The sequence below is a fragment of the Chanodichthys erythropterus genome, chromosome 12 (genome assembly GCF_024489055.1).
Source record: "Chanodichthys erythropterus isolate Z2021 chromosome 12, ASM2448905v1, whole genome shotgun sequence".
NCBI classification, from domain to species: Eukaryota; Metazoa; Chordata; class Actinopteri; order Cypriniformes; family Xenocyprididae; genus Chanodichthys; species Chanodichthys erythropterus.
Genome location: NC_090232.1, coordinates 51067913 through 51093629, shown reverse-complemented (window position 1 = coordinate 51093629; position 25717 = coordinate 51067913). Strand labels below are relative to the sequence as shown.

General features: G+C 39.5%; 2 protein-coding genes across 2 annotated transcripts; both read left to right on the top strand.

Annotated features, from left to right (window-relative positions):
- The first annotated feature begins 1443 nt into the window (after window positions 1-1443).
- LOC137032653 (B-cell receptor CD22-like) lies at window positions 1444-7314 on the top strand. The gene is made up of 10 exons (XM_067404508.1): window positions 1444-1474; window positions 1752-1808; window positions 2192-2548; window positions 2638-2883; window positions 3834-4085; window positions 4229-4471; window positions 4544-4634; window positions 4774-4819; window positions 6457-6707; window positions 6963-7314. The coding sequence occupies exons 2-10, from the start codon at window positions 1754-1756 to the stop codon at window positions 7018-7020; spliced, it is 1599 nt and encodes a 532-aa protein (XP_067260609.1). The 5' UTR covers window positions 1444-1474; window positions 1752-1753; the 3' UTR covers window positions 7021-7314.
- An 8434-nt stretch (window positions 7315-15748) lies between these two features.
- LOC137032892 (B-cell receptor CD22-like) lies at window positions 15749-25136 on the top strand. The gene is made up of 11 exons (XM_067404895.1): window positions 15749-15777; window positions 16025-16084; window positions 16337-16678; window positions 16777-17022; window positions 17576-17830; window positions 21900-22142; window positions 22226-22316; window positions 22418-22463; window positions 23560-23637; window positions 23730-23791; window positions 24027-25136. Exons 2-10 carry the CDS (start codon window positions 16027-16029, stop codon window positions 23787-23789), a joined length of 1419 nt encoding a protein of 472 aa, XP_067260996.1. The 5' UTR covers window positions 15749-15777; window positions 16025-16026; the 3' UTR covers window positions 23790-23791; window positions 24027-25136.
- The last annotated feature ends 581 nt before the right edge of the window (window positions 25137-25717 follow it).

Genomic DNA, 25717 nt, shown 5'->3' with positions numbered 1-25717 from the left:
GAGATGTTGCTTCCCACAGATCCAGTGACGGTAAGAGCCAGTGAGTTCTCCATCAGCCACAGCGCTGAAAGACCAAGCACTGCTGACAGAGACCGATTCAGAGTTATCATGCTGAATTGTTGTTTATCAGTGATATTGAAGAGTAAAAAGTGCAGTTCTCTCTGATTTAGTGTGAGGACAGATATAGTACTTGAGAAACTGATGGAGGTGACGGTTCTCTTCAACCTCGACTCCCACTACCTGTTCTCACACTAAATACTGGATAGATATTGTGTGTTTGAGTTACACTTCCCTAATGCACATGGATAAACCCAAACACAGTGAAAAAAACCTCCCTCTTCAGGACAGTGGAGGTAAAGTCTGGCCATCCTCAAGGTTACTCCATCCATCCATCCATCCATTCATCATACTGTTGCCTGATTATTTTACATATGGGAATTAAATTGCATATTCCTGCCCCATATATTAAAGGTGCAAAATGTATGTTTTTCTGTCCGCTAGAGGTAGCTTGATGACACCAAGTTTGAGCACACAATCATGGGACATGTGATCTTCACTTCACAGCCGGTGGAAAATAATCGGGATAGGACTCAGGAAGAAATCATGTTCATCGATGTGATTATTAACATTACTGTAGTATGAAGCAGAGCAGGACCGAGTGCTGTGGGAGCTGAACGAGGAAATACTTATGTGGCAACAGCCAGGCTTCTTTCTAGTCTATAAACTCAATAAAAGATGCCCTGTAAAATTTGACTTTAGGGGCATGTTTTATTCTGATGAATTTGTCAAATATGCTTATTATAAAAAATTTTATTTGTTAAATATACTTATTCCATCTAAGATCAGTTCAGGTTCTTTGGTGTGACTCTTTCTAAAACTTAGATAACATTTTGAGTTAGACCAAAGGGAACCACATTTGTGATCGCACTGGTGCCTTCATGTTATACTGCCATGTATGTATGTGTTTGAGCACTGATAGGCTATGTAGGCAATTAAAGGCTCATTATTATAAAAAGTAAAGTATATAAAGTGTGATTAGTTGAGTAATCACTTAAAATGAACAACTACTAGTTGATCAGAAAAATCTTTAGTCAAGGGCAGCTCTACTTATTTCAGCCAATCATAGCAGTGCATCTCTTACAGCAGACACGCCTCTTCAAACACTAACTATTCAGAAACCTCATGAATACTGATCATGGTGACAGGAAGAGTCTCTTTACGCGGAGAGCTTCATTTGAATATTATTATGAAAGATCTGCAGTCATGCATTTACACTTTTTTATCATCTTGAAAGATTTCATTCTTTGCAAGTAGTTTCATTTGGGTTGTTCCTGTCTCGGCATGGGGCAGGTCACTAAAATAGACTTCAAAAAGAGGAAGGAAAAAAAAGCAAAAACAGCAGAAGAAAGTTTTCAGCTCACATTTTCAGTTCACTCTCCTGGAGTCTGTTTGCTGTGTCTGAAACTACAACACGGTAAGAGTTACACTTGTTCAGTGATGAATATTGAATAACTAATGAATCTCCATTCACAGAAGAAACTTGAAGTGAGAAACATTTTCTTTCATAATAATCTCTGAACATCCAGAGCTCATGTGTGCCTAATGTTGCCTTTAAATGAGTTTCAACGGTGGAAAACTGCTAACAGTCGTGATTTTTACAGTGTTTACAGTACAATAGACTGAAGTTATTGTGTTTTTGAAGCTAAAGCTGACATGTTGTGCTGTTGTGTAAATGATTTAGTTTTCTGCAGTGATGTCACAGAGACCGGCTCCTTCTCTTCTTCTGCTGTTTCTGCTCATGATTCCAGGTGAGTCTCTCCTGAAAATGTGTGACTGATAATAACTCAATATTAGAAACAGAGATTGTGACTGATCAAGTTAGTCCTGCTGTTAGCCCTGGGGAAAAAAGATCAGCAGTAAAATATCTACTAAAAATGTACTGAATTTTGGTTGTTGTATCCAAACAAAACTTATACATAATGCTACCTGCTGAAACTTCTGACATTTAGTTCAGACTGTTTTTCATGTTTAGTGTTTACTCTTCTGTTTCTGGTATTTAATCATCTTCTGTCTGTCTGTAGATTTTACACATGATAAGTGTAGTTCTTCATTTACATAAACACCAGTTTTATAAAAGAAAGTTTTCATAGATGGACATTTTCATTATTTTCTTGTCAATGTTGTGTTTCAGGGGTTTCTAGTGCTGATTGGAGTGTGAGTTACAGTCCTTCACACATCTGTGCACTAAAGGACTCATCAGTGATAATGAACTGCACTTATACATACCCTACTGGATATGAGATCAGGAGAGTGTTCTGGACCAAAGGTGATGTAAAAGAGGATGGAGAGTTTCTAGATCTGTCTAAAGACCCTGAATACAGTCAGAGGCTTCAGTATCTGGGAGATAAACAGAAGAACTGCACCATCAGACTGAGTCATGTGACACTGAAGGATTCACACATGTACTATTTCAGATTCATCACTGATAAAGATGATGGTAAATGGATTGGTCATTCAGGAGTGACTCTTACTGTCACAGGTGACTTTGGTGAGGTTTCTCTCTTCTTCTGTGCATTATGTTGAATAATAATCAGTGTATGACAGCAGCACTAGATATAATGTGTGTGTTGTGTTCAGATCTTCAGGTGGAGTCTCCTGAGAGAGTGACAGAGGGAGATTCAGTCCGTCTGACATGTAAAAGCAGCTGCACTCTGACTGACAGAGCAACATTCATCTGGTACAGAAACTCACAGCCATTAACTGCAGGAATTATTGGAAACCAGCTCGACCTCGGGAGAGTCAGCAGAGAAGATACAAGCAGATATAGCTGTGGTGTATATGGACACAGTTATATCTCTCCTGCTGTTTATCTCAATGTCAGATGTAAGTATATTCTTTGAAGTTTTATTTCTAAAGCCAATAGAGTTAAATTGTACCTCCTTTTGTTTAAAAGTGAAAGTAAACTGTTCTGATCATTAAAAACAGCAGTAAAATACTGTTTCAACAGTACAGCACAAGATGTGAATTCACAAGAGGATAGAACATAGAGGGAGAATAAGAGAAATAGAGGAGGAGATGGGGAGGATGAGGGATGCTGGAAGGATTGTCACTGGGATTACGCAGTTACTGCTGCTTATATATGTTCATCATAATGATGATTGACAGGACTGAATGTTTAGGCTCCTCCCTAACCTACATTTGGAAATACATTATATGTGATTTTAAACACCTTAAAGCTCAAATAATGCATACACTTTAACAGAAGGATGATTTAAAATGATTCTATGAAATAACAAGCTTCACTTTTGTGTCCCCACTCATGTTGGATCCAAGAATTCACATTGTTTATGCTAAATTTTGTAAAAACTGAAATAAAAGTACATTGGTGAGATTAATGATGCTTGAATGTAAATTTGAATTTACTTGAGTGTGAAGCGATTCTAGAGTCAGACCATGTGTGCAAAATCCAACTAGTCACATTTATATATGTAATATTCATATTTTGACTCTGAATGAACATGCATGTTCAAGTTCAAACGCTTTATATACTGTCATTGTGTGACACATAACAAAATTACTCTTGTGGTAAATCCAGAGTACTTTTAAAAATTAGAATCAAGAATAAAACACATTAATTAAATACGAAATTAAATTATAAATAGAATATGAATAATTAACACAACAATATAAGAAATGTAATCTAAAAAGGCCAAGAAAACAGTATCAGCATACAAAAGCTTGAACATTAATAGAAAAATGCCATATACCATGTACATATTATTCACATTCTTATTTTTCATGTGGAGTCTTGATATTACATATTTCTCCTGTAGATCCTCCAGAGAATCCAGTGATCTCCATCAGTCCATCTGGTGAAATAAAGGAGGGAGATTCAGTGACTCTGATCTGCAGCAGTGATTCAAACCCTCCTGCAGGAATCTACTGGTATAAAGGAGGAACATATCTGAAATTTGGAAAAACATACATTATCTCAAAGATCAGCTCTGATGACAGTGGAGAATACAAGTGCAGATCCACCTATGAACATGGAGCGAAATACTCTGCTGTGACTTTAAACGTCATGTGTGAGTTTATTATAAAACATAAGATTTTAATTCTCTCTCTCTGTCTTTTTTTTTTTTTTTGGTTTTGTTTTTTGTTAAATAATTTTATTTCACATTAATAATTTAAAAAAAGTTTAAATAAATAATCTGATAATTGCTATTAGATCCTCCCAGGAACGTCTCAGTGTTGATAAATGGATCTGGTGAAATAGTGTCAGGAGATTCAGTGACTCTGATCTGCAGCAGTGATTCAAACCCTCCTGCTCTGAACTTCAGCTGGTTTAAGGAGAATGAAAGCTCAGCTGTTGGATCTGGACAGAGTTTCAGTGCACTACAGAGTGGACGCTTCTACTGTCAGGCTCACAATCAACATGGATCTCAGAGATCAGACGCTGTAACTGTCACAGGTGAAGATCTTATTTTATAAGCTCAAGAGAGTTGTGTAGCTTTAATCTGAACTCAAATTCTTCATCTTTCAGTGCATCATGGTCTTGGTTGGCATGTCTGGTTGGGGATCACAGTGGCATGTTTAGGATTCTTCATCATCATCATCATCATTCTGTTTATAATGTGAGTCATTCTCAATTACAGTGAGTGTGTGCATGTACAGTAATTCACTTTCAGAATAGTGCTGGTAGAAATGCCTCATGTCATGTGATAAGTAGTTAGTTTTTAAAATGCAGTTAAAGTTTATTGTATGTTATTACAGGAGAAAACGAAGAGATGCTAAAACTGAAGACCTCACAGTGAAACAGGTAAATCATCCAGACTCAACATGTGAATAATCTCGTTAAACAGGACCATCCATACAGTACATATTAAACAATAATAAATGTTTTTCATTCCACTGTATCGCTCCACTAATGTCTTCAAGTTTGAGCATTTATAGAAGGTTTTGTCATGAGTGCAACAGTCAAACACATGCATCTAGCATGTGTTTATATATTTTACAGTGCATAAAGTCTGATTTATGTTTGACATGTCTACAAGTTTGCTTGACTGCACGTGGCAAAAATGACATCATCACGGCTTCGGCGGTGAAGCCTCTGGGTGCTTCTCAATATCACTCCTCGTTTCCTCACTCCTCCGTCCTCCATCCTATGACCCGGAAACCGATCGAGCTCAGCCATCTTGAAGGATATCTCAGTTCTCTAATTGCACCACGAGGAGGCGAGGATCGAGGAGTGAGGAGGCTTCCTGAGGAGTTATGAGCGAGGATACAGAGGTGTTTTTGCGGAAGTCTTTCTTGTTGAGAAACTTGATGCACTTATACTGTACATTCTCCTCCCCCTTCATATCTGTCACAATAATTTAAATGCACGCTTTAATGCATGCAGTCTAAATAAACTTTGCATCTCACATATTTCAATGCGGCATCTTGCTTTATTAATATTTATTATATATTTTTTAAATAACCAAACTTTAACAACATATAGGTAGATCCCTTGAGCGCTGCTGTTGACGCTTTGAAGTGACGCTAAAGGGAGCGAGGATATATAATTTCACTTGATTAAATTACTCCATCCTCACGTCTTTTCCTTGTGTCCTTCCCTCACATCCTGAAAGGGTGGAGCTAAGACGCAAGGAAAGGAAGCAAGGAAAGGAAACGTGGATGCACAAATAAGAATTGAGAAGCACCCCTTATGTCACGTGTCTACCTTACATGTTCTCACCGCTGCTCCCTGATGGTTTAGAGAACAATTACTGAGTCACCCCCTGTCTTTTCGAAGAATAGTACAACTATGAGCGCGTCATGTATAAACGCCTCGTCCTTTTGGGGAGGAGCGCGCGCAGTCAGCGGAGACTCACGGAGCCAGGCGAAAGCGTAAATCAGACTTAATTTGACTCCTGTATTCTCAGGTTAGGTAAATCAGTCAAATCTGACCTAAATTATAAGCACTTTAATATACTCACAGTCAGACAGAAGACTTCTCCAGGGTTTATTTGGGCTCAGCATTATAAATCAATGGCGGATGTTGTTATAAAAATAAAAATCAATTTATTGATTACAATTAGTTTGTCTAGCAGTATAATTGTTCTACGATTACTTTATAAGTTACAGTACAAATATCAAAAGTTTATCAAAATTATTGACCTCCTCACATGAGGTCATTCGGACTGGGAACGCCCCTTTAAAAGGCCTGTTTCATGTGTTCTCCTCAGTTTTATGAATACTATAAACGATGCAAATATTATATTCATTGTATTATAAAGAAAATACACATATAACTGACCATTAGCTAAATATGTCAAACAACGAGACAGGTTGTATTCTTATGCATATTACATAACAACAGAAAACAGTGAAAATGTAGCACACTGAAAATGAATAAACACTGTGTGAACTGACCCAAAATGTCAATAATAGATAATTAATTTTCTTCCATTACAGGACAGTCTGTACTCTAACATAACAGGGAGAGACGTTCATGTTTCTGAATCAGCTGATCGTGATGACGCTCAGTACGCCACTGTTACTTCCAGCAAACCCAGAAGAGACAGAAACGCTCCTGATCGCAGAGATACTGAGGAGATCCAGTACGCAACTGTACAACATCACAAAAACAACCAGACCAAGAGATCAGAGGAGAACGAAAGCCAGTACGGCAATATCAGGATTCACCAGCCTGAATCTGCTGTGAGGTGAGAAGAACCAGCTTAAAGAGACACTTCACCCAAAATAAAACATTTGTCATCCACTCATCCGCATGTTACTTTTATGATTGTGATGTAAGGAGAATTTATAGTTCTTTAAATCTGGACATTTTTCTTAACTTTGTGTCCCACTGAGGTTTAAGTAATGTGATATACAAGATGTCTTTACTTTTAAAATGACTGTATCGTCATGCACTCTGATCATTGTTTCTATTTTCCTTTATTTAATTTTATGTTCTTTAGGCGATCAAATGTTGAAACTGTGGACGACGCTTCTGTGATCTACAGCCGTGTCAAATGAGTAACAGAGACCATCATGAAGACAAAGGCCTAAACAAATGATAATTAATGTTCTGGAAGTAGGGCTGTCAATGTAGCATAATCAGTTATTTATTATTCATCATTCAGGTAAATAATGACAGGAATGCAGTGAATATGATCTTTTACGAGATGAAGAATACAAAGGAAAGAGTCAAGAACCCACAACAGTTTTTGATGAGACTAAAAAACGTTTGTGATGTCACTGGCTGGTAATTCGATTTGAACTTTTGACTTCAATGTTTTCTGTGACCAAATAAAAAAAAATCCATATCATTTTGACCAAATTCAAGCTTGAGAGTAGTTATTTCTGTGTGAGTGTGTTAAAAAATGTTGGTTTAATGAAAATACTAACGTTTTACAGAGCCCCTAAAGGGACAAGTGCTTTTGCTTTAATGCTTTTGCGTTCTCTCTTCCCCGGGAAATGTTTGTTAGCAGATGCAAAAGATTTGAAATATAATTTTCCTATATCATTCTTTATCAATCACGTTCTTTTAGGGGCTTTGTATTAAGCAACATTATCTGAGAATTAATTTTGATCAGTGACGTATATTGAGACACTGTGTGTCGTACATGTGTTCTTCATTATGGGCTGGTGCTTATGTGTGGGTGAACTGATGCTGGATGAGGTAATTTCCTGTCCCACCCACCTCTACTGCCCACCACTTCATGATGCTATTCTTTTCACTAGTAAACTATAGGCAAAAAAAAAAAAAAAAAACTCTCAAGAATTTCAAAATATAACTTGTCTGTCTGTGGTCAAAATGATGACATCCAGTCTTACTCAATACAAGTTCCTCTATTGAGTGTCTTTCTCAGTAATTCTTCAGAAAATGTTTCCGGGAAGAAAGATTTTATGTTTTTAAAAACCCAGTTTGATTTTTATATATCCCTGAACATCCCTTCAATCTTAGTTTTCTTCAACTGCTTACACACATTTTCAAAACTTTGCCTCTTTTTTTTTTTTTTTTTTTTCAAAACTTTACACACAAACCTAAGAATTGCACACACAAAATGCAAAATGCCTCACATCTTTTGCAAAATGAAGCACTGCATTCAGAATATCACGGACACATCTCAAACACAAACACCTTTGCCATAATGTTGTTTTTGGATATATCATATACACAGTTATTCAAAACCTAAAGTTCTTCTTTCATAAGCTCCTGTGTTCATTTCTGTACAAGATTGAAAGTAATTGGCAGAGAGATGTTGAAAAACTCACGGTAAACACAAAAGACTGAAACCAAACTATTTATTTACTGCAAGTATTTGTGGTTGGTAATATAGTATTACACAGTACGAAAGAAAAGAAATACATCAACCATGTGTAGTTGGACAGAAACTATGGTTGTGTTTGAAAAAGGAAATTAAGATAATTTCTGTTAGGTTTTTGTGTGTGACATAGAGAATGTTTTATGAAATTGAAAACTGAGTCGAAGGCCGAGAATTCATGTTGTTTTGCAGATTTGGTGTGTGGTTCTGTTGTTTGAGCATCAAGGATTTTGTGTGTAAGCAGTTGAGAAACACTGTAACATGTGCAAGCCTTAGTGAAACTAAATACGTCCAATATGTTAATAAATATGTGTGCATGATTCACATTAAAGGTGCCATCGAACGTTTTTTTCACAAGATGTAATATAAGTCTAAGGTGTCCCCTGAATGTGTCTGAAGTTTCAGCTCAAAATACCCCATAGATTTTTTTTAATTAATTTTTTTAACTGCCTATTTTGAGGCATCAATAAATATGAGCCGATTTATGCTGTGCGGCCCCTTTAAATGCTGACGCTCTCCGCCCAAAGAGCTCGCGCTTGCCTTATACAGTGCCTAAACAAAGTTTACACAGCTAATAGAGAATACGAACCAACGTCATGCCGCGTTGCATGCCGGGGCGGCGCCGCCATTTTGACAGGATCGCCCCCTACTACTTGCACTGAAATGAATACAGATACTTGCTTACCTTTTGTTTTGTTTCTGCCATTAAGTGGAACATTCACATTTTTAATGGTATCGTTTGCAGGGAACAGAAGCTATTTATAGCATCGCATGATAATTTTATTTATTTTTATTTTTTCACTTTCACTTTCAAGTTTTGTAGAATTTAGTTTACAATGTTCATCTGTTTACCGTGTCGCACGCTGGACGCTCGCTGCTGCTTCAGCCATCATATGAATATCCAAATAAAAGTATGTGTTCAACACGCTGAGAAAAGTCGATTCATTTATTTGTTGGAAACGTTTAAATGATGCTTAAACGAGCATATTGAGTAGGCCTACAACTGTTGTCATTGTAAATATTCCTTTCCACGATCCCAGAGAATCAGAGATTATGGGTCAGTCAGCGGACAGACGGACACAAACACACTGTATTTTTATATTTATTTCAACAAATGACAAACAAAATCAAAACCCTAGGAGCTTGTCAACAGTTTAGTAGGGAGTCCTTGCAAGGGCACATTTTAAAAACGCTGCCTTAATGTATTTTGATGACATTATATTAAAAGATGTGCAGACGAGCCCTGAATATGAACGCAGCGCGTTCTCCACACAGTATGCTTTAACAGATATGTGCAGAATTTTGTGTTTGTCTCGGTGCATTAAGCATTTCTTCATTCTTAAAAGCATTTGAATGTCCCCGTTCAAGTTCTACTAATTCACGAGCGGAGCGGAGCGGACTCGCAAAAGGTAATGTTAATTATTAAACCAAAAATGTCAAAAAACACTTAGCAATGTGATTCTTTTATTGAGTGATATGCAGTGGGTTTAATCAGTGCCATTACTAAAAGATTTGCCATCCGGCGTCTTCTCATCATCTCCTCGACCTGCTTCCCTTGGTGTTTTTACACGTAGAAAAGGCAAAAAACGTTGTTCGTTGTCCAGTTACTATCGCCATTATCGATGCAGCATTAATGACATACAATGGTGAAATTTTTCACAATCATGACAAAAAACAAATTACTGCACTAAACTCAATGACGGAAAGGCTGCGTGATCCTGTCAATATGGCGTATAAACAAAGAAGTTACCCAGAACTCAACGCGGCGTGACGTCAGATTCGTATTCTCTATCCACCTGTTTCCGCGGGCCGCTACTGTAAAAGAGAACGTGGGTAAAACTTCCGGTGAGGCGGCGGAAGTAGCATACCAATGGTATTTTGTGTGCTAATTAGCGAAGAGGCTAAGTGTTTTTTGGATCATTGTTTACTTTGCAAAGTTGCAAATCTTTAGGAGAGATGTCGTTACGGTCCTCAGGGACAACATCTCAGTTTACTACATTATTAGTTAATAATATCACAATACAATAAACAGTTTTTGTGCCCTTAATTGCTCTTTACTTTACTGACCTTCCACAAAAGTGCTGCTGCATGACTAGAGCATCCTGACCCTGCAATACATGAACAAACCACTGTCTGTACTTCACCTGTCACTGATGCACCAAAGCTTTATGATGTGATATTATTGACTCCTAACGTGTCGTGCGTGCCAGAGCCAGTCGCGTTTCCACTGTCATATATGCGATGCTAAAGGCTACTTATGTTAACCATTGCGATAATAAATACACACGTTTATGGAAAATATCAGAGACTGCTTGAGGAACGAAGACAATTCTTATGTGATTATAATCGTGTATTTATTTGGTTTAATGTTTTATCTGTCTCTTCCCTGTGCCTGTTGATTCCTGACAAATGCATATCTTTCACAGATCCACACACGCCGGTTAACTCGTATAACTCATAACTCCTATTATAGATATAGATATTATTATCCTGTAACTAGTGGAGTTGTTTTGTGCATTCTCGTGATCGTAAATAAATGGAAGCAGGCCCAACTGAATAGGTCTGTGTTTTCTTTTTATGTCAAAACAAATATCAGTTAGATTTAGCATGATTGATGTGCACTCCTGACATAAATTAATAAATTACTATTACTTTAACTTTTTTTCTTGTAAAACATTGTTCAAATATTGTTGCTGGATTCTTAAAACTATAAGTAAAATACAAACGTTCACAAGTTTGGATCGTTAAATCTTGAATGACTGTCAAATGTTGAATAAATGAGTGTCACGTCCAGCTTGTTTACTTCGAACCGGAAGACGCTCCCACGTTTGATGCAAGGCCTCATGGGGCGTAGGAAACTTGTGGATATAACCCTCAAATGGATCTTTACAAAGTGTTCGCCCAGCAATCGGCATGCATGCGTCAGATTATGTGAGTATTGTTTCCATGGGTTTCAAAGATGTCACTTCCGCTATTCCCGCCGCCATATTTGTGTCCGGTCACAGCTGCGCGCTCTGTTTAAGTCTATAGAGTGCCCCAGGGATGACGCGTTTTTGTAGGCCAACCCGGAAGTTAGCGGCGCACGGGTTCCCTCAACTGAAAGCCTATTCATTTTTCCCATAGACTTTTGGAAAATCGCAGAAAATAAGCTCTGTGTTTAACAAAGGGTTATGAGACTTAGACGTTTTGTCTATCCAGATAATCTTTACAAGTTAACACAACATTTATAGATTTTGAAGCCTAAATAAAGTGGTCAGATATAAAAGGCTAACAGTAGGCTATAAACGGACTACAGCACAACATGGTCGCGGATCAACGTCGTCACCACCAAGCTTCCTCAAACTTTATTTAGAAAACAACTCTATTTAAAAACATGCTCGCCGATTATGATCTGCGCTGTGTATGAATACTTATCCACTTTTTCATGAGAAATGCTGTCCAAATGTCCTGTTTGTCATGATAACGCCTAAAGTCCCCGCCAAAGGAAGTAGTCCCTTTTAGCAATTTGTTAGCAACCGCCGATTTTAAGATACAGTAAAAGTAAAAAAAAAAATCACAAGTGGGTTATAACTGGTATGTTTTATGATCAAAACGTGAAAGTATTTAGAGGCTTTGTTAACCACAGACCTTATTTCAGGCGATTTAGCAAAAACCCATTCAAAAAACTCATAGACTTTACGGCGTTGGAACCGGAAGTCCTAAAATGCTAACTCGCTTCCGGGTTTTGCCTACAAAAATGCGTCATCCCTGAGGCACTCTATAGTGACAGCAGCTACAACTACCAGAGGAAGGCCAACAAAACACTCTCAGAAGGTTCACAACAAGTTTACAATATGTCTGGGATATGTGGTGCTGTTAGCCGTTTCAACAGTCGTCAGAACTACAAATTTATTTGATCCCAAAGGAGTTAGATCGGCGGAATTATTGGCTTCATTCAGAAGGGACCACACCACTGGCAGCCAAACAGCAATGCACAACATTAATAACTGCTGGGACTGTCATTTAAATAACATTATAACGAGAACACTATTGTAATAAAGCGTTGTGAATTCTCTATGTTGTTGTTTCAGAGTGTTATTATGGGGAGAGCGCGTCTACCAGTGATGCGCGGGTCGATCCAAAATGAGCGGGTGCCTGCGGTCATCCGCGGTCACCCGCGGTTACGAGTCATCCAAAAATATTTTTAATGATATTCGGGTCGCGGTCGGTCGGGTCGTTTGAAATAAAGATGCCAATTAAACTTTTGTAATTTTCAGTTTTACTTAATAAAGGTTTCAGTTTTACTTTCATGGGTTTTTGTGAACATTTATTTATGGATATTGTAGTCTTTGGCTTAGCCTACCTGTTTTTGTTCGTCTAAAATGCGTTAATAAATACTTTATTAACATATTCTATCCCTGCATTTTGTGCTTGTGAGAGCTTCAATTGGGCGAAATAGCCAAGCCTACTAATACAAGTGAGAAATCCTTATTTAGCTACCTTTTGAATGTTGAGCGTTATTAACTTTTGAATAAATGCTGACGCGGGACAAAATGCCCGATTTCCCAACACGTTGAACTGAGCAATGAAATTGTACAATTTTAATAGGCTACGTTACTTTTAAACGCATATAGCTCAGTAATGTCAGTTTTATGCATTTTCTAAGAGGGGGCGGGATTTTTGTTGGGAAAGTCGGGGGAGAGACGCACACTTCGATTAGACTGGATAAACACATGCAGCATCTTAATTGTTAAGAAAATGAAACGAAATAAATGAATAAATCAAGCCTTTATTACATAACACTACAACATTCAGAAAAAGAACGGTTTGCGCTCCTAAGGGCTTTCACACTTTTCCAAAAGTGGGCCTTCTCTCAGTTGACCTGCTGATTAGGCTAATTCTTTAAGCAGGGTCGAAACATAAACATCGCATTCATCAATAATATGCATCTGACAGCTGAAATGGAAAATGATGGGCCGCCTCAAGAACTGCCTGCTCTCGCCGCTGCACCTCTGAGGGCACCACGTCAGGTCCTGAAATATTTCTCTCCTCCACAGGCCGGATATTATTGGCCAGGGAGGCTGATGGGGGGTTCTTACGTCTATGTCCCAATGACTCTACAATGAGCATTTACTGCTTTTAAAAAAATGCGGGTCAGGAAGCGGGTCGGGTACAATATTTTCTTCTTTTTTTTTTTTGTGGTCCGAGTTGCGGACGGGTTAGTTGAAAGCGTTGGTCGGGTGTGGGTTGTTTATACATTGACCCGCGCATCACTGGTGAACACCCGTAAAATGAAGCACTTTGCTAGAAGGTTAAAGGGTTAGTTCACCCAAAAATGAAAATTCTGTCATTTATTACTTACCCTCATGCCATTCCACACCCGTAAGACCTTCATTAATCTTCGGAACACAAATTAAGATATTTTAGTTCAAATCCGATGGCTCCGTGAGGCCTCCATAGGGAGTAATGTCACTTCCTCTCTTAAGATCCATAAAGGTACTAAAAACATATCTAAATCGGTTCATGTGAGTACAGTGGTTCAATATTAATATAATATTATAAACCGACGAGAATATTTTTGGTGCGCCAAAAAAACAAAATAACGACTTAATTAGTGATGACTGATTTCAAAACACTGCTTCAGGAAGCATCGAAGCGTTATGAATCAGTGTATCGAATCATGAATCGGATCGCGGTTCAAACCCGCCAAACGGCTGAAGTCACGTAACTTTGGCGCTCCGAACTGCAGATTCGACACACAGATTCACTGTGCTCTGATGCTTCCTGAAGCAGTGTTTTGAAATCGGCCATCACTAAATAAGTCGTTATTTTGTTTTTTTTTTGTTTTTTTGGCGCACCAAAAATATTATCGTCGCTTCTAATATTAATATTAAACGACTGTACGCACATGAACTGATTTAGATGTATTTTTAGTAGCCTATTTATGGATCTTGACAGAGGAAGTGACATTACTCCCGAAGGCCTCACGGATATCTTAATTTGTGTTCTGAAGATTAACGAAGGTCTTAGGGGTGTGGAAAGGCATGAGGGTGAGTAATAAATGACAGAATTTTCATTTTTGGGTGAACTAACCCTTTAATTAACTCAAAAGAACACATCCTATATAGGGTAATTCATATATATATTTATACAAGATAGACATAAAATTACAACTTATATTTGCACAAAATCATGCACGCATGTACTTGAACTAAGTAATGTAGTCAGCTTGTGTCGTGAATTTGTTCATCCTGTAATAACACGCCGAAACACAGCAACTAGAATTCACAATATTGTATACAATTATAATGTTATAAATGACAGTCCCAGCAGTTATTAATGTTGTGCATTGCTGTTTGGCTGCCAGTGGTGTGGTCCTTTTTGAATGAAGCCAATAATTCCGCCGATCTAACTCCTTTGGGATCAAATAAATGTGTAGTTCTGACGACTGTTAAAACGGCTAACAGCACCACATATCCCAGACATATTGTAAACTTGTTGTGAACCTTCTGAGAGCGTTTTGTTGGCCTTCCTCTGGTAGTTGTAGCTGCTGTCACCATAGACTTTAACAGAGCACGCAGCTGTGACCGGACACAAATATGGCGGCGATAAAATACAGTGACGTCACATGAAACCCATGGATACTGTTATATTGTTTACATTTGATTCTGAATGAATTTGAGGCTGTGCTCCGTGGCTAACGGCTAATGCTACACTGTTGGAGAGATTTACAAAGAATGAAGTTGTGTTTATGAATTATACAGACTGCAAGTGTTTAAAAATGAAAATAGCGACGGCTCTTGTCTCCGTGAATACAGTAAGAAACGATGGTAACTTTAATCACATTTAACAGTACATTAGCAACATGCTAACGAAACATTTAGAAAGACAGTTTACAAATATCACTAAAAATATCATGCTATCATGGATCATGTCAGTTATTATTGCTCCATCTGCCATTTTTCATTGTTGTTCTTGCTTTCTTACCTAGTCTGATGATTCAGCTGTGCAGATCCAGACGTTAATACTGGCTGCCCTTGTGTAATGCCTTTCATAATGTTGGGAACATGGGCTGGCATATGCAAATATTGGGGGCGTACATATTAATGATCCCGACTGTTACATAACAGTCGGTGTTATGTTGAGATTCGCCTGTTCTTTGGAGGTCTTTTAAACAAATGAGATTTACATAAGAAGGAGGAAACAATGGAGTTTGAGACTCACTGTATGTCATTTCCATGTACTGAACTCTTGTTATTTAACTATGCCAAGATAAATTCAATTTTTCATTCGAGGGCACCTTTACATTTTTTATCCTTTTTTTTTTTTTTTTTTTTTTCACAGGATCATGATGAAAAGTTGCTTGTGTGGGCAGGAGTCAAGAAAGAGGAAGAAACATTTTCTGTTTGTGCAAGCATTTTAAAATAAACCATGTTAAGAGAATTTCATCAGTTTATCGTCTGCTGGAGAGACTCACCAGAACACGGTAAGAGTTACTCTGGTTAATATGTGAATATAGTCTGATTAATACTGTTGTAGAAACCTCTGACCTATTCAATAGGACATTGAATATGCTTCATACTTTCAATATATTAAAGTATTTTACATATTTTTAAATCTAAAGGTTGTTTTTTTCTCTCATGATGTGCGTGTTATACTGTATTATTGTTCTTGTATGCATGTTTTAAAAAGCACTATATAAATGTAAGGAATTATTATTATTATTATTGCAGTGATGCCACTGATAATAAAGGCTCCTCCTCTTCCTCTGGTGTTTCTACTCATGATTCATGGTGAGTCGCTCCTGCTGGATAATTATTTTTTGGTTTGTTTGTTAGTCATTTCTTAAAGGAAATTGTTAATTTGGGCTGTCTTACAAATCATCAGTGTTACTGAACACTCTGTCAAAACCTTTTTTTTTTTTTTTTTCTCAAATTTCAGTGAATGTCAGTAAAGCTAAAAAAAAAAAAAAAAAAGATTAACATGTCAGGTCAGTTATGGAAGAATAATGTTTATGTGAACCATTCCTTTAATCTGTGTTTCAGGGGTTTCTAGTGCTGATTGGGGTGTGAGTTACAGTACTTCACACATCTGTGTACTAAAGAACTCATCAGTGATAATGAACTGCACTTATACATACCCTACTAGATATCAGATCACGAATGTGCTCTGGACCAAAGGTGCTGTAAAAGAGGATGTAGATCCTCCAGATCTGTCTAAAGACCCTGAATACAGTCAGAGGCTTCAGTATCTGGGAGATAAACAGCAGAACTGCACCATCAGACTGAGTCATGTGACACTGAAGGATTCACACATGTACTATTTCAGATTCATCACTGATAAATACAAATGGATTGGTAAACCAGGAGTGACTCTTGCTGTCACAGGTGACTTTCATGAGGTTTCTCTCTTCTTCTGTGCATTATGTTGAATAATAATCAGTGTATGACAGCAGCACTAGATATAATGTGTGTGTTGTGTTCAGATCTTCAGGTGGAGTCTCCTGAGAGAGTGACAGAGGGAGATTCAGTCGGTCTGACATGTAAAAGCAGCTGCACTCTGACTGACAGAGCAACATTCATCTGGTACAGAAACTCACAGCCATTAACTACAGGAATTATTGGAAACCAGCTCGACCTCTGGAGAGTCAGCAGAGAAGATACAGGCAGATATAGCTGTGGTGTAGATGGACACAGTTATATCTCTCCTGCTGTTTATCTCAATATCAGATGTAAGTATATTCTTTGAAGTTTGAGTTTATTTGTCCCTCCAATGCTTCTATGAAATAACAAGCTTCACATTTATGCTTTTAAACTCCAAATGGCATTCATGTTTTTATGCAAAATTCTGGACCCTCCATCTGCAAGTAACAACAGAAATAAAGCACATTGGTGGGGTGAATGATGGGTGAAAGTATTAGATTTTGAGTTTTTTTTTTTTTGCCATTTTGTGGAAAATCTTTGAAGGTCTGTGTGCTAGGTTTCGACACTCAGGCCTTCATCAGGGCAAAAAAAAAAAAAAAAAAAAAAAAAAAAATTATATACGGTCATTATGTGACACAACAAATTTACTCTTGTGACAAATCCAGAGTACTTTTAAAAATTAGAATCAAGAATAAAACACACTATTTAAATACCATATAAGTTATATAAATTATCATTATAAAATGATAATCAGAATATGAATAATTAACATGTATAATAAACATTATATAATAAATATAATCTAAGAAGGCCACTATTATTTTTCATGTGGAGTCTTGATATTTCATGTTTCTCCTGTAGATCCTCCAGTGAATCCTGTGATCTCCATCAGTCCATCTGGTGAAATAGTGTCAGGAGATTCAGTGACTCTGATCTGCAGCAGTGATTCAAACCCTCCTGCAGAAATCTATTGGTATAAAGGAAGAACGTTTGTAGGATCTGGAAGAATCTTCAGCATCTCAAAGATCAGCTCTGATGACAGTGGAGAATACACGTGCATATCCATCAATGATCATGGAGAGAAATACTCTGATGCTGTGACTTTAAACGTCATGTGTGAGTTAATATGATTCAGTAACTGTGACATTACATTGCAAATTTATTGTACTTGTTAATAGTTATATATGAGTTTTGTTTTCTGTTTTAGATCCTCACAGGAGCTTCTCAGTGTTGATAAACGGATCTGGTGAAATAGTGTCAGGAGATTCAGTGACTCTGATCTGCAGCAGTGATTCAAACCCTCCTGCAGAAATCAGCTGGTTTAAAGGAGGAACGTTTGTAGGATCTGGAAGAATCTACAGCATCTCAAAGATCAGCTCTGATGACAGTGGAGAATATAAGTGCAAATCCAGAAATAAACATGGAGAGAAATACTCTGATGCTGTGACTTTAAATGTCATGTGTGAGTTAATGATGGTTCAGTGACTGTAACGTTACATTTAAAATTTATTGTAATTGTTAATGATTATATATGTTCCCTTTCGATACTTCACTCGTACTGCGTATGGGGAAAGGTCTCCTTTTTCCCTGTTACTGAAGCCTTTTTCAATAACGCAGTGTAACTGCATCGTCATTGGATTTCAGTTCTCTCTCCTTCAGCGACGACTTCATATCGCGCTTCGCTGATCGCTGAGTCTTCTCTACGCGTTGTTCGCCGGTTCTGCCCGCGAGCCGCGTTTATTGAGAAATATAACTCGGGCTAGAAACATGTTTTTATATTGATTTTGCTGTTTGCGCTGAGTTTCTCTATGCGTTCATTGCCGGTTCCGGCCCGCAAGCCGCATTCATTGAGAAATATAACATGTCGCTCTCCCCCTGTCTCGGGCGAGACATATGTTATATATTTTAGTTGATAGTGTATTTCTGCCGAGTTTGCTGAATTTTTCAGTGCGTTGCTTGCCTGTTCTGCCCTGCAAACCGCGTTCTATGAGAAATATAACGGCACTCTCACCCATCTCAGGTGAGACCTATGTTGTTTATATATTCAGTATATCAGTCGATGTAGCTTATTTATTCCAGTCTCTCTGCGTGTCATTTGCCGGCCCTGCCCCTGCAAGCCACGTTCATGAGGATGTATGCGCTCACTTAAAGCGAGCTCAACGCTCATTTGTGCTTGGTGGACCTAACATGCTCATTATGCTGGAACTCTGTTCAAGTGACTTGCTGGCTCTGCCCTGCAAGCCATGTTCATTGAGGAAAAGCGGTCTCACTTCCGACACCGCTCGGCTGAATATATCTTGATGCTCTCCCTTAACTCAGGTGGGACACATGATGCATATTTTTTCCAAGGAGCATATATCTGTTTGCTGAGTTTCTCAGCGTGTCATTTGCCGGTTTAACCCTGCAAACCACGTTCATGAGGATGTGTCAGCATTTCTAAAAACTAGCCAGTGTGCAGGCCCCATCCCAGCGGCCTGCCACCCGGTGCCATTCAACCCCTTGTCAAGTGGGTTCTGGGGATAATATCTCAGGCTACTCGCTCCAGTTTGCTCGCAGACCCCCGCTTTTTGGCGGGGACGCTCACGTCCTCCAAGCCGAAGTGATGTCTCTGTTAGAGAAGGGGCCTATAGAAATGGTCTCTCCCTCAAAGAGCGATTACAGCCATTAGTTCCTCATTCCCTAGAGTGATGGCGGTCCCAGACCCATCTTAGACCTCAGACTCCTGAACCTTTCCCTCATGCGATGGAAGTTCAAGATGTTAACGCTGAAGCAGATCCTCGTGCAGGTTGCCCCGGGGACTGGTTCTGCTTGCTGGACCTGAAAGATGCATACTTTCACATCCAAATAGCCCTCCATCACAGGTGATTCTTGATATACGGTCCTTCAATTCGGGCTGTCCCTAGCTGCTCGCACTTTTATCAAGTGCATGAACGTGGCGCTTTCCCCACTGAGACAGTTGGGAATCCGGGTTCTCAATTATCTCGACAGCTGGCTCATCCTAGCCCAGTCACGAGCTGAGCTGGAGCATCACAGATCCGTGCTACTCAGCCACATGGAGTGCCTGGGTCTCAGGGTAAACTTTGCTAAGAGCTCACTGCTCCCCAGCCAACGTGTAATGTTCCTGGGTGCAGTCTTCGACTCAGCCCATATGACGGCTGTAGTATCGCCAGAGCACGCTCTGGCCATTCAGCAGCTCGCGGCATTGGTCAGGAACAGAGCCTATCTCCCTCTGAAGTACTTCCAGAGGATGCTAGGGCTGATGGCTTCCGCCTTCCCGGTTCTGCAGCTCGGCCTTCTTACGGATGCGGCCTTTGCAATACTGGTTGAAGTTCCGGGTCCCTCCTCATGCCTGGCGGCACGGCTGCCTGTGTCTCAGGGTCAATCAGGCCTGTTTGACAGCTCTGAAACCCTGGATGAACCCTGTATGGTTCAGTCAAGGTGTACCCCTACAGGCGTTGTCCAGAAGGACGGTGCTCTCATCAGATGCATCCAACACAGGTTGGGGCGCTCTTTGAAAGGGCAGACCGGCCTTCGGCTCGTGGTCTCACGAAAAAGCCATCTGCACATCAACTGCCTCGAGATGTTGGCAGTGATTCGAGCCCTTCACGTGTTTAGGCACACCTGACGGGATGCCACATCTTAAGTCCAGTCAGACAGCATGACAGTGGTGTCATACATAAATCACCGGGGCGGTCTTTCGACCAGCCGCTTATGCGCTCTGGCGAAGCGTCTTCTGGAATGGGCATTACCGAGGTTTCAGTCACTCAGAGTGACTCGCATACCCGGGAGAACAAACTTGGGAGCAGATATGCTATCTCGGAGCAATGTCCCCTCAGACGAGTGGATGCTCGACCCCCAGACGGTTCTCACAATCTGGGAGTACTTCAAGAAGACAGAGGTAGACCTCTTCGCCTCAGAAGACAACTCTCACTGCCCAATTTATTTCTCAAAGGAGGACGATGCGCTGACTCACGTCTGGCTCAGCACCCTCCTTTACGTTTTTCCCCCGATCGCTCTGATCTCGCAGATCATCAAACGAATCAGGGAAGACAAGCACAAAGTCCTCCTGGTAGAAGAGCCAAGTTGGTCCTCAGAGCTGTTCAGGGTTTCCACGAAAGCTCCGTGGCCGATCCTCCTGAGACGGGACCTCCTCTCTCAGGCGAACAGGTCAATTTGACATCCCCAGCCAGAACTCTGGGCTCTGCACTTCTGGTCCCTCAATGGGAGCCTGCTAACCTCCCCGGGGACGTGCTAAATACCATCTCTCAGGCGAGAGCTCCGTCCACGAGACGCCTCTACGCCCAGAAATGGTCAGTCTTTGTTAGTTGGTGTTCTAAACACAACATAGACCCAGTGGAGTGTGATGTATCTCCGATACTGTCTTTCCTCCAGGAGCGTCTAGAACTGGGTCGCACCCCTTCAAGGCTCAAAGTTTACGTAGCAGCCATCGCAGCGTTTCACGCTCCTATCGCTGGCCAGTCAGTGGGACGAAACAACCTTGTGGTGCGTTTCTTGAGAGGTTCTAGGCGATTGAATCCACCTCATCCTCTCACCGTTCCCACCTGGGATCTCTCTTTGGTCCTCAGAGCTCTCAAAGGGCCTCCCTTTGATCCACTGTGTTCAGCTGACTTCAGACCCCTGATGCTCAAAACCGCTCTGCTACGTGCACTAGCATCGGTTAAGCATGTTGGTGACTTGAGCCCTGCATGCCTTGAGTTCGGGCCCAAGGACTTCAAGGTCGTTTTGAAACCTAGGCATGGCTACGTCCCTAAGGTGCTCTCGACTCCATTCAGAGCACAGGTCATTTCCCTCTCAGCGCTTCAGTTCCCTGAGATATGGAACGAGTACTGCGTTACATGCCGTGCCACGAGGCTGCGGCTTCAGTGTCGTCGCTTCAGTCGAATGACCTGAAATCCTATGTCGAAGCGCCTGCTTATATAGCTACCCCGCCCATTTCGGCGGGAATATTCGCGGGCTTTGTCGCCATATGACGCGTGGCTATGCCGCGCCGTCATTGGTTCAACAACTTGTCTATGAGTGAACCAATGACGATGCAGTTACACTGCGTTATTGAAAAAGGCTTCAGTAACAGGGAAAAAGGAGACCTTTCCCCATACGCAGTACTCGTTCCGTATCTCAGGGAACCAAGGTTACGTTAGTAACCGAGTACGTTATTCTGTTTTAGACCCTCCCAGGAACGTCTCAGTGTTGATAAACGGATCTGGTGAAACAGTGTCAGGAGATTCAGTGACTCTGATCTGCAGCAGTGATTCAAACCCTCCTGCTCTGAACTTCAGCTGGTTTAAGGAGAATGAAAGCTCAGCTGTTGGATCTGGACAGAGTTTCAGTGCACTACAGAGTGGACGCTTGTACTGTCAGGCTCACAATCAACATGGATCTCAGAGATCAGACGCTGTAACTGTCACAGGTGAAGCTTTTATTAACACACTCCTGTATCTTCACATCATTCATCAGTTTGGAGAGTTAATCATGATGATCTTCCTCTTTCAGTTCATCATGGTGCTGGTATGAATGTGATTGTGATCGCAGCGACATCAGGAGGATTATTCATCATCATCATCATCATCATCATATTTATAATGTAAAATCAATCAATAAAGAGTAGGTATATAATGTGCTTTTGAATGAATATAATAGGACATTATTAAAAAGAAATGGCTTGTTTGTGCTTCCCTTTATCAGTCAGAAGAAAAGGAAAAACAGAAGATCTGTAATACACGAGTATGAGGTGAGATGATCAAATAATTCAATAAATCAGTTAGAGCTTCTTTCTACATGTATATGTATTATCACACTCATGTTTTTTACTGCTGCAGTCAAAATGTGAGAAGAAAGAGACCATGGAATAATTACACTTTAGATCAGGGGTTCTCAACTCTGGACCTCAAGATCCACTGTCCTGCAGAGTTCAGATCCAACATTTCTAGTGAGGAATTAGTATTGTAGTAATTAAATACTCACTTTGTTGTCACCAAAGCTCTCTCTGTTTTGTTCTTGATCGTTTAATTAACCGTTATGCTGCATCATTAATCCGTCTGAAATCAGTTTCATGAGGTACCCATGTGAGTAAATGCTGCCTGCTAAGTCATTACCTGATAGGGCAGCGAGGCAACAGTTAGCTGCCTAGGTTTTCAGATGCGGCTAGTGCCTTCAGCATTACTACAGAGTTGCAGGGAGGTGTGTTTCATTAGGGTTGGAGCTAAACTCTGCAGGAAAAAGTGGATTTTGAGGTCCAGAGTTGCTTTAGATTGACACTTTTGTATATGTGTTGCTAGGGACACTTACTGTTATTGTAACTATTAAGGGTTAGTTCACCAAAAAAAATGAAATTAATGTAATTTATTACTCACTCTCTTGTCTCACACCCGTAAGACCTTTGTTCATCTTCAGAACACAAATTAAGATATTTTTGATAAAATCCGATGGCCTGCATTGCAAGCAAGTTAATTTCCTTTTTTCTTTTTCAAAGCCCAGAAAGCTACTAAAAACATATTTAAATCAGTTCATGTGACTACAGTGGTTCTATCTTAATATTATAAAGTGATAAGAATACATTTTGTGCACCAAAAAAACAAATAACGACTTTTCAACAATATCTATATGGTCCAATTTCAAAACACCTGAAACTTTTAAACTTAACAAATCTTTTGTTTCAAATTAGTGATTCTGATCTCCTATCAAACTGCTGAAATCATGTGACTTTGGTGCTCTGATTCACTGATTCAATTCTGAAGCAGTGTTTTGAAATTGGCCCATATAGAGATTGTTGAAAAGAATTGAAAAATGTGTTTTGTAGTGCAAGTCCTTCTCTCGTTTCCCTGTAGAATGATTCTCCAAGGACAGGAACATATGCAGCTCTTGACCTGAAGTCGAGATCTTCTGATGTGTACAACACACTCACAGTAAGTAAAATATCAAAAAATATACATGTGATAGAGTTTGTGCTTTCTATAGTCAGGTAATCTGTCTAATAGTCAGTATGTCTTTCACATAGACTGTCCATCCCAGACCTGCTCTTCACCAGTCAGGCTCTATTGAATATGAGAATCCATGAGTGTGAGTTCCTCAATGTGATCTTCTCTTTATAATCAGTAAAGAAGAAAATATCCTTAATCTACCAGTCAATAAATCTTAAACAGTATTTTCTTCCAGTTACAACAGACAGTAATTTAGCTGTCAGTAATCAAATTATAAAAACTTGAAATAATTATTTTGCCATTGTACTGTAGATATATTGTATGTGTTTTTTAATGTTTGTGTAAATGTTTCCCTTGTCTTATTTCTGTTGTAGCAGCGTCCAGTCGCAACATATGGGCAAGATAGTGGGATAGTCCTTCATGACTCATTCGCTGTTGGTCATCATCAAAAGAACTACTGCTGAACTTAGCTTACATTAGATTATATTTGATGGAAACACGATACAGCAGAAATCGATGCAATACAGTCAACAGAAAGTAGGTCCCTGCTACTCGCTCTTTCTACAAACAATCCACCACAGGAAATAGAGAAAACGGATATGATCACCAGTTCACACCTGACTGTGAACCAATAAGAACTAACATCAGCCATCAGGCTGTATGCTATGCTAGTAAATAAGCTAAGTATAAAATAGGTCATTACAAAATAGGTCAAACAGCATTTATCATAACATGCTTTTATAGGAATCAGGCACTAATGAGAGTACTTATTAAAATTAATTTGAGCCAACTGGATCACTTGGGATCCTAAAGTAGACCTGATTTGCCCCTGGCTTTGAGTGTCATGAGGACTCTTGATGGGGTGAGTAATTAATTAATGAAAAAATGTTTATTTCTGGTTGAACTATCCCTTTAACTTTGACAGGAGTCATATGGATTCACACATAAATAACAGCAACCTTAACTACATGTTAGTTTGATAGTTAATGCATTAATATTTATGGCTAAACCAAATCAAACAGCCTCTTTAAGAAGAAATAAGAAGTACTCTTTATATATTATGTGTTGTTCTCTTTCCCTTCAAACTCACCCTACTGTGACTTATGTGCAGCTAATTAAAAAATAAAAATTCAAAACCCACGAAGAACATTTGTGGAACCGTTCCTAAAGAAACAACCAAACTGGGATCATGGTCAGACAGTTTGCTGGGATCAGTACAGCTCAGTCTCCATATCCAGACGCAGGCCGTGATTGTCACAGTTCCCGTCACTCCCGGACTCCATTACCCATAATCCTCCCTGTTCCACACCTGCACTCACTTCCTCATCACTCTCCTGATTACGGATCCCCCACACCTGCTCTTCATCGTCAGCACTCCCTTTATATGGACTCACTTCCCTGCACTCCTTTGTCTGTTCTTAATGTTTGTTTGATGGTGTAGTTGTTCTGTTCTCATGTTGAGTTTTGACGAATAAACCTATTGCTGCTGATGTTTGTTCCTGCATCCTCCTTGGTTTTAACTAACCGTAACAGTGATGATACTCTACCTCTTCTCTCTGATTTCTTGAAAAGCCACACGACATCACTTTACTGGCCTGAATACTAGTTGTGTTCGTTTATGTGTATTTGATGTTAAGTTTAAAATAAAATCATGTGCTGAATTTAGTAAGTATACAGTGAATTGTCCCTCTCAAGTAAAGTCATGACAAAATAATGCATTAACAAGGCATGAGTTGATGTTAGGATATGGTTAGTTATAATGAGTTAGTAATGTCAAAGTAAAGTCATGACACTATGATTCACTAACAAAACACTAACATATGATTGAACATGCAGTAAGAGTATTATTCCTTTATAGTCCTTTTATATTCAATATACATCCTGTTTGAGGATCACAGCTGCTGGGTGTGTACGCTCGAGCCAAATGACATTTTGACAGTGTTGCCAACTCATTTTCAGGGGAAGTTGCTAAAGGCGGGTCGATTTGTTGCTGAAAGTTGCTAAATGATGGCGTGATGCCATTGCATAACCATGACGCAAACCTGCATTATTGCGTAAAATACAC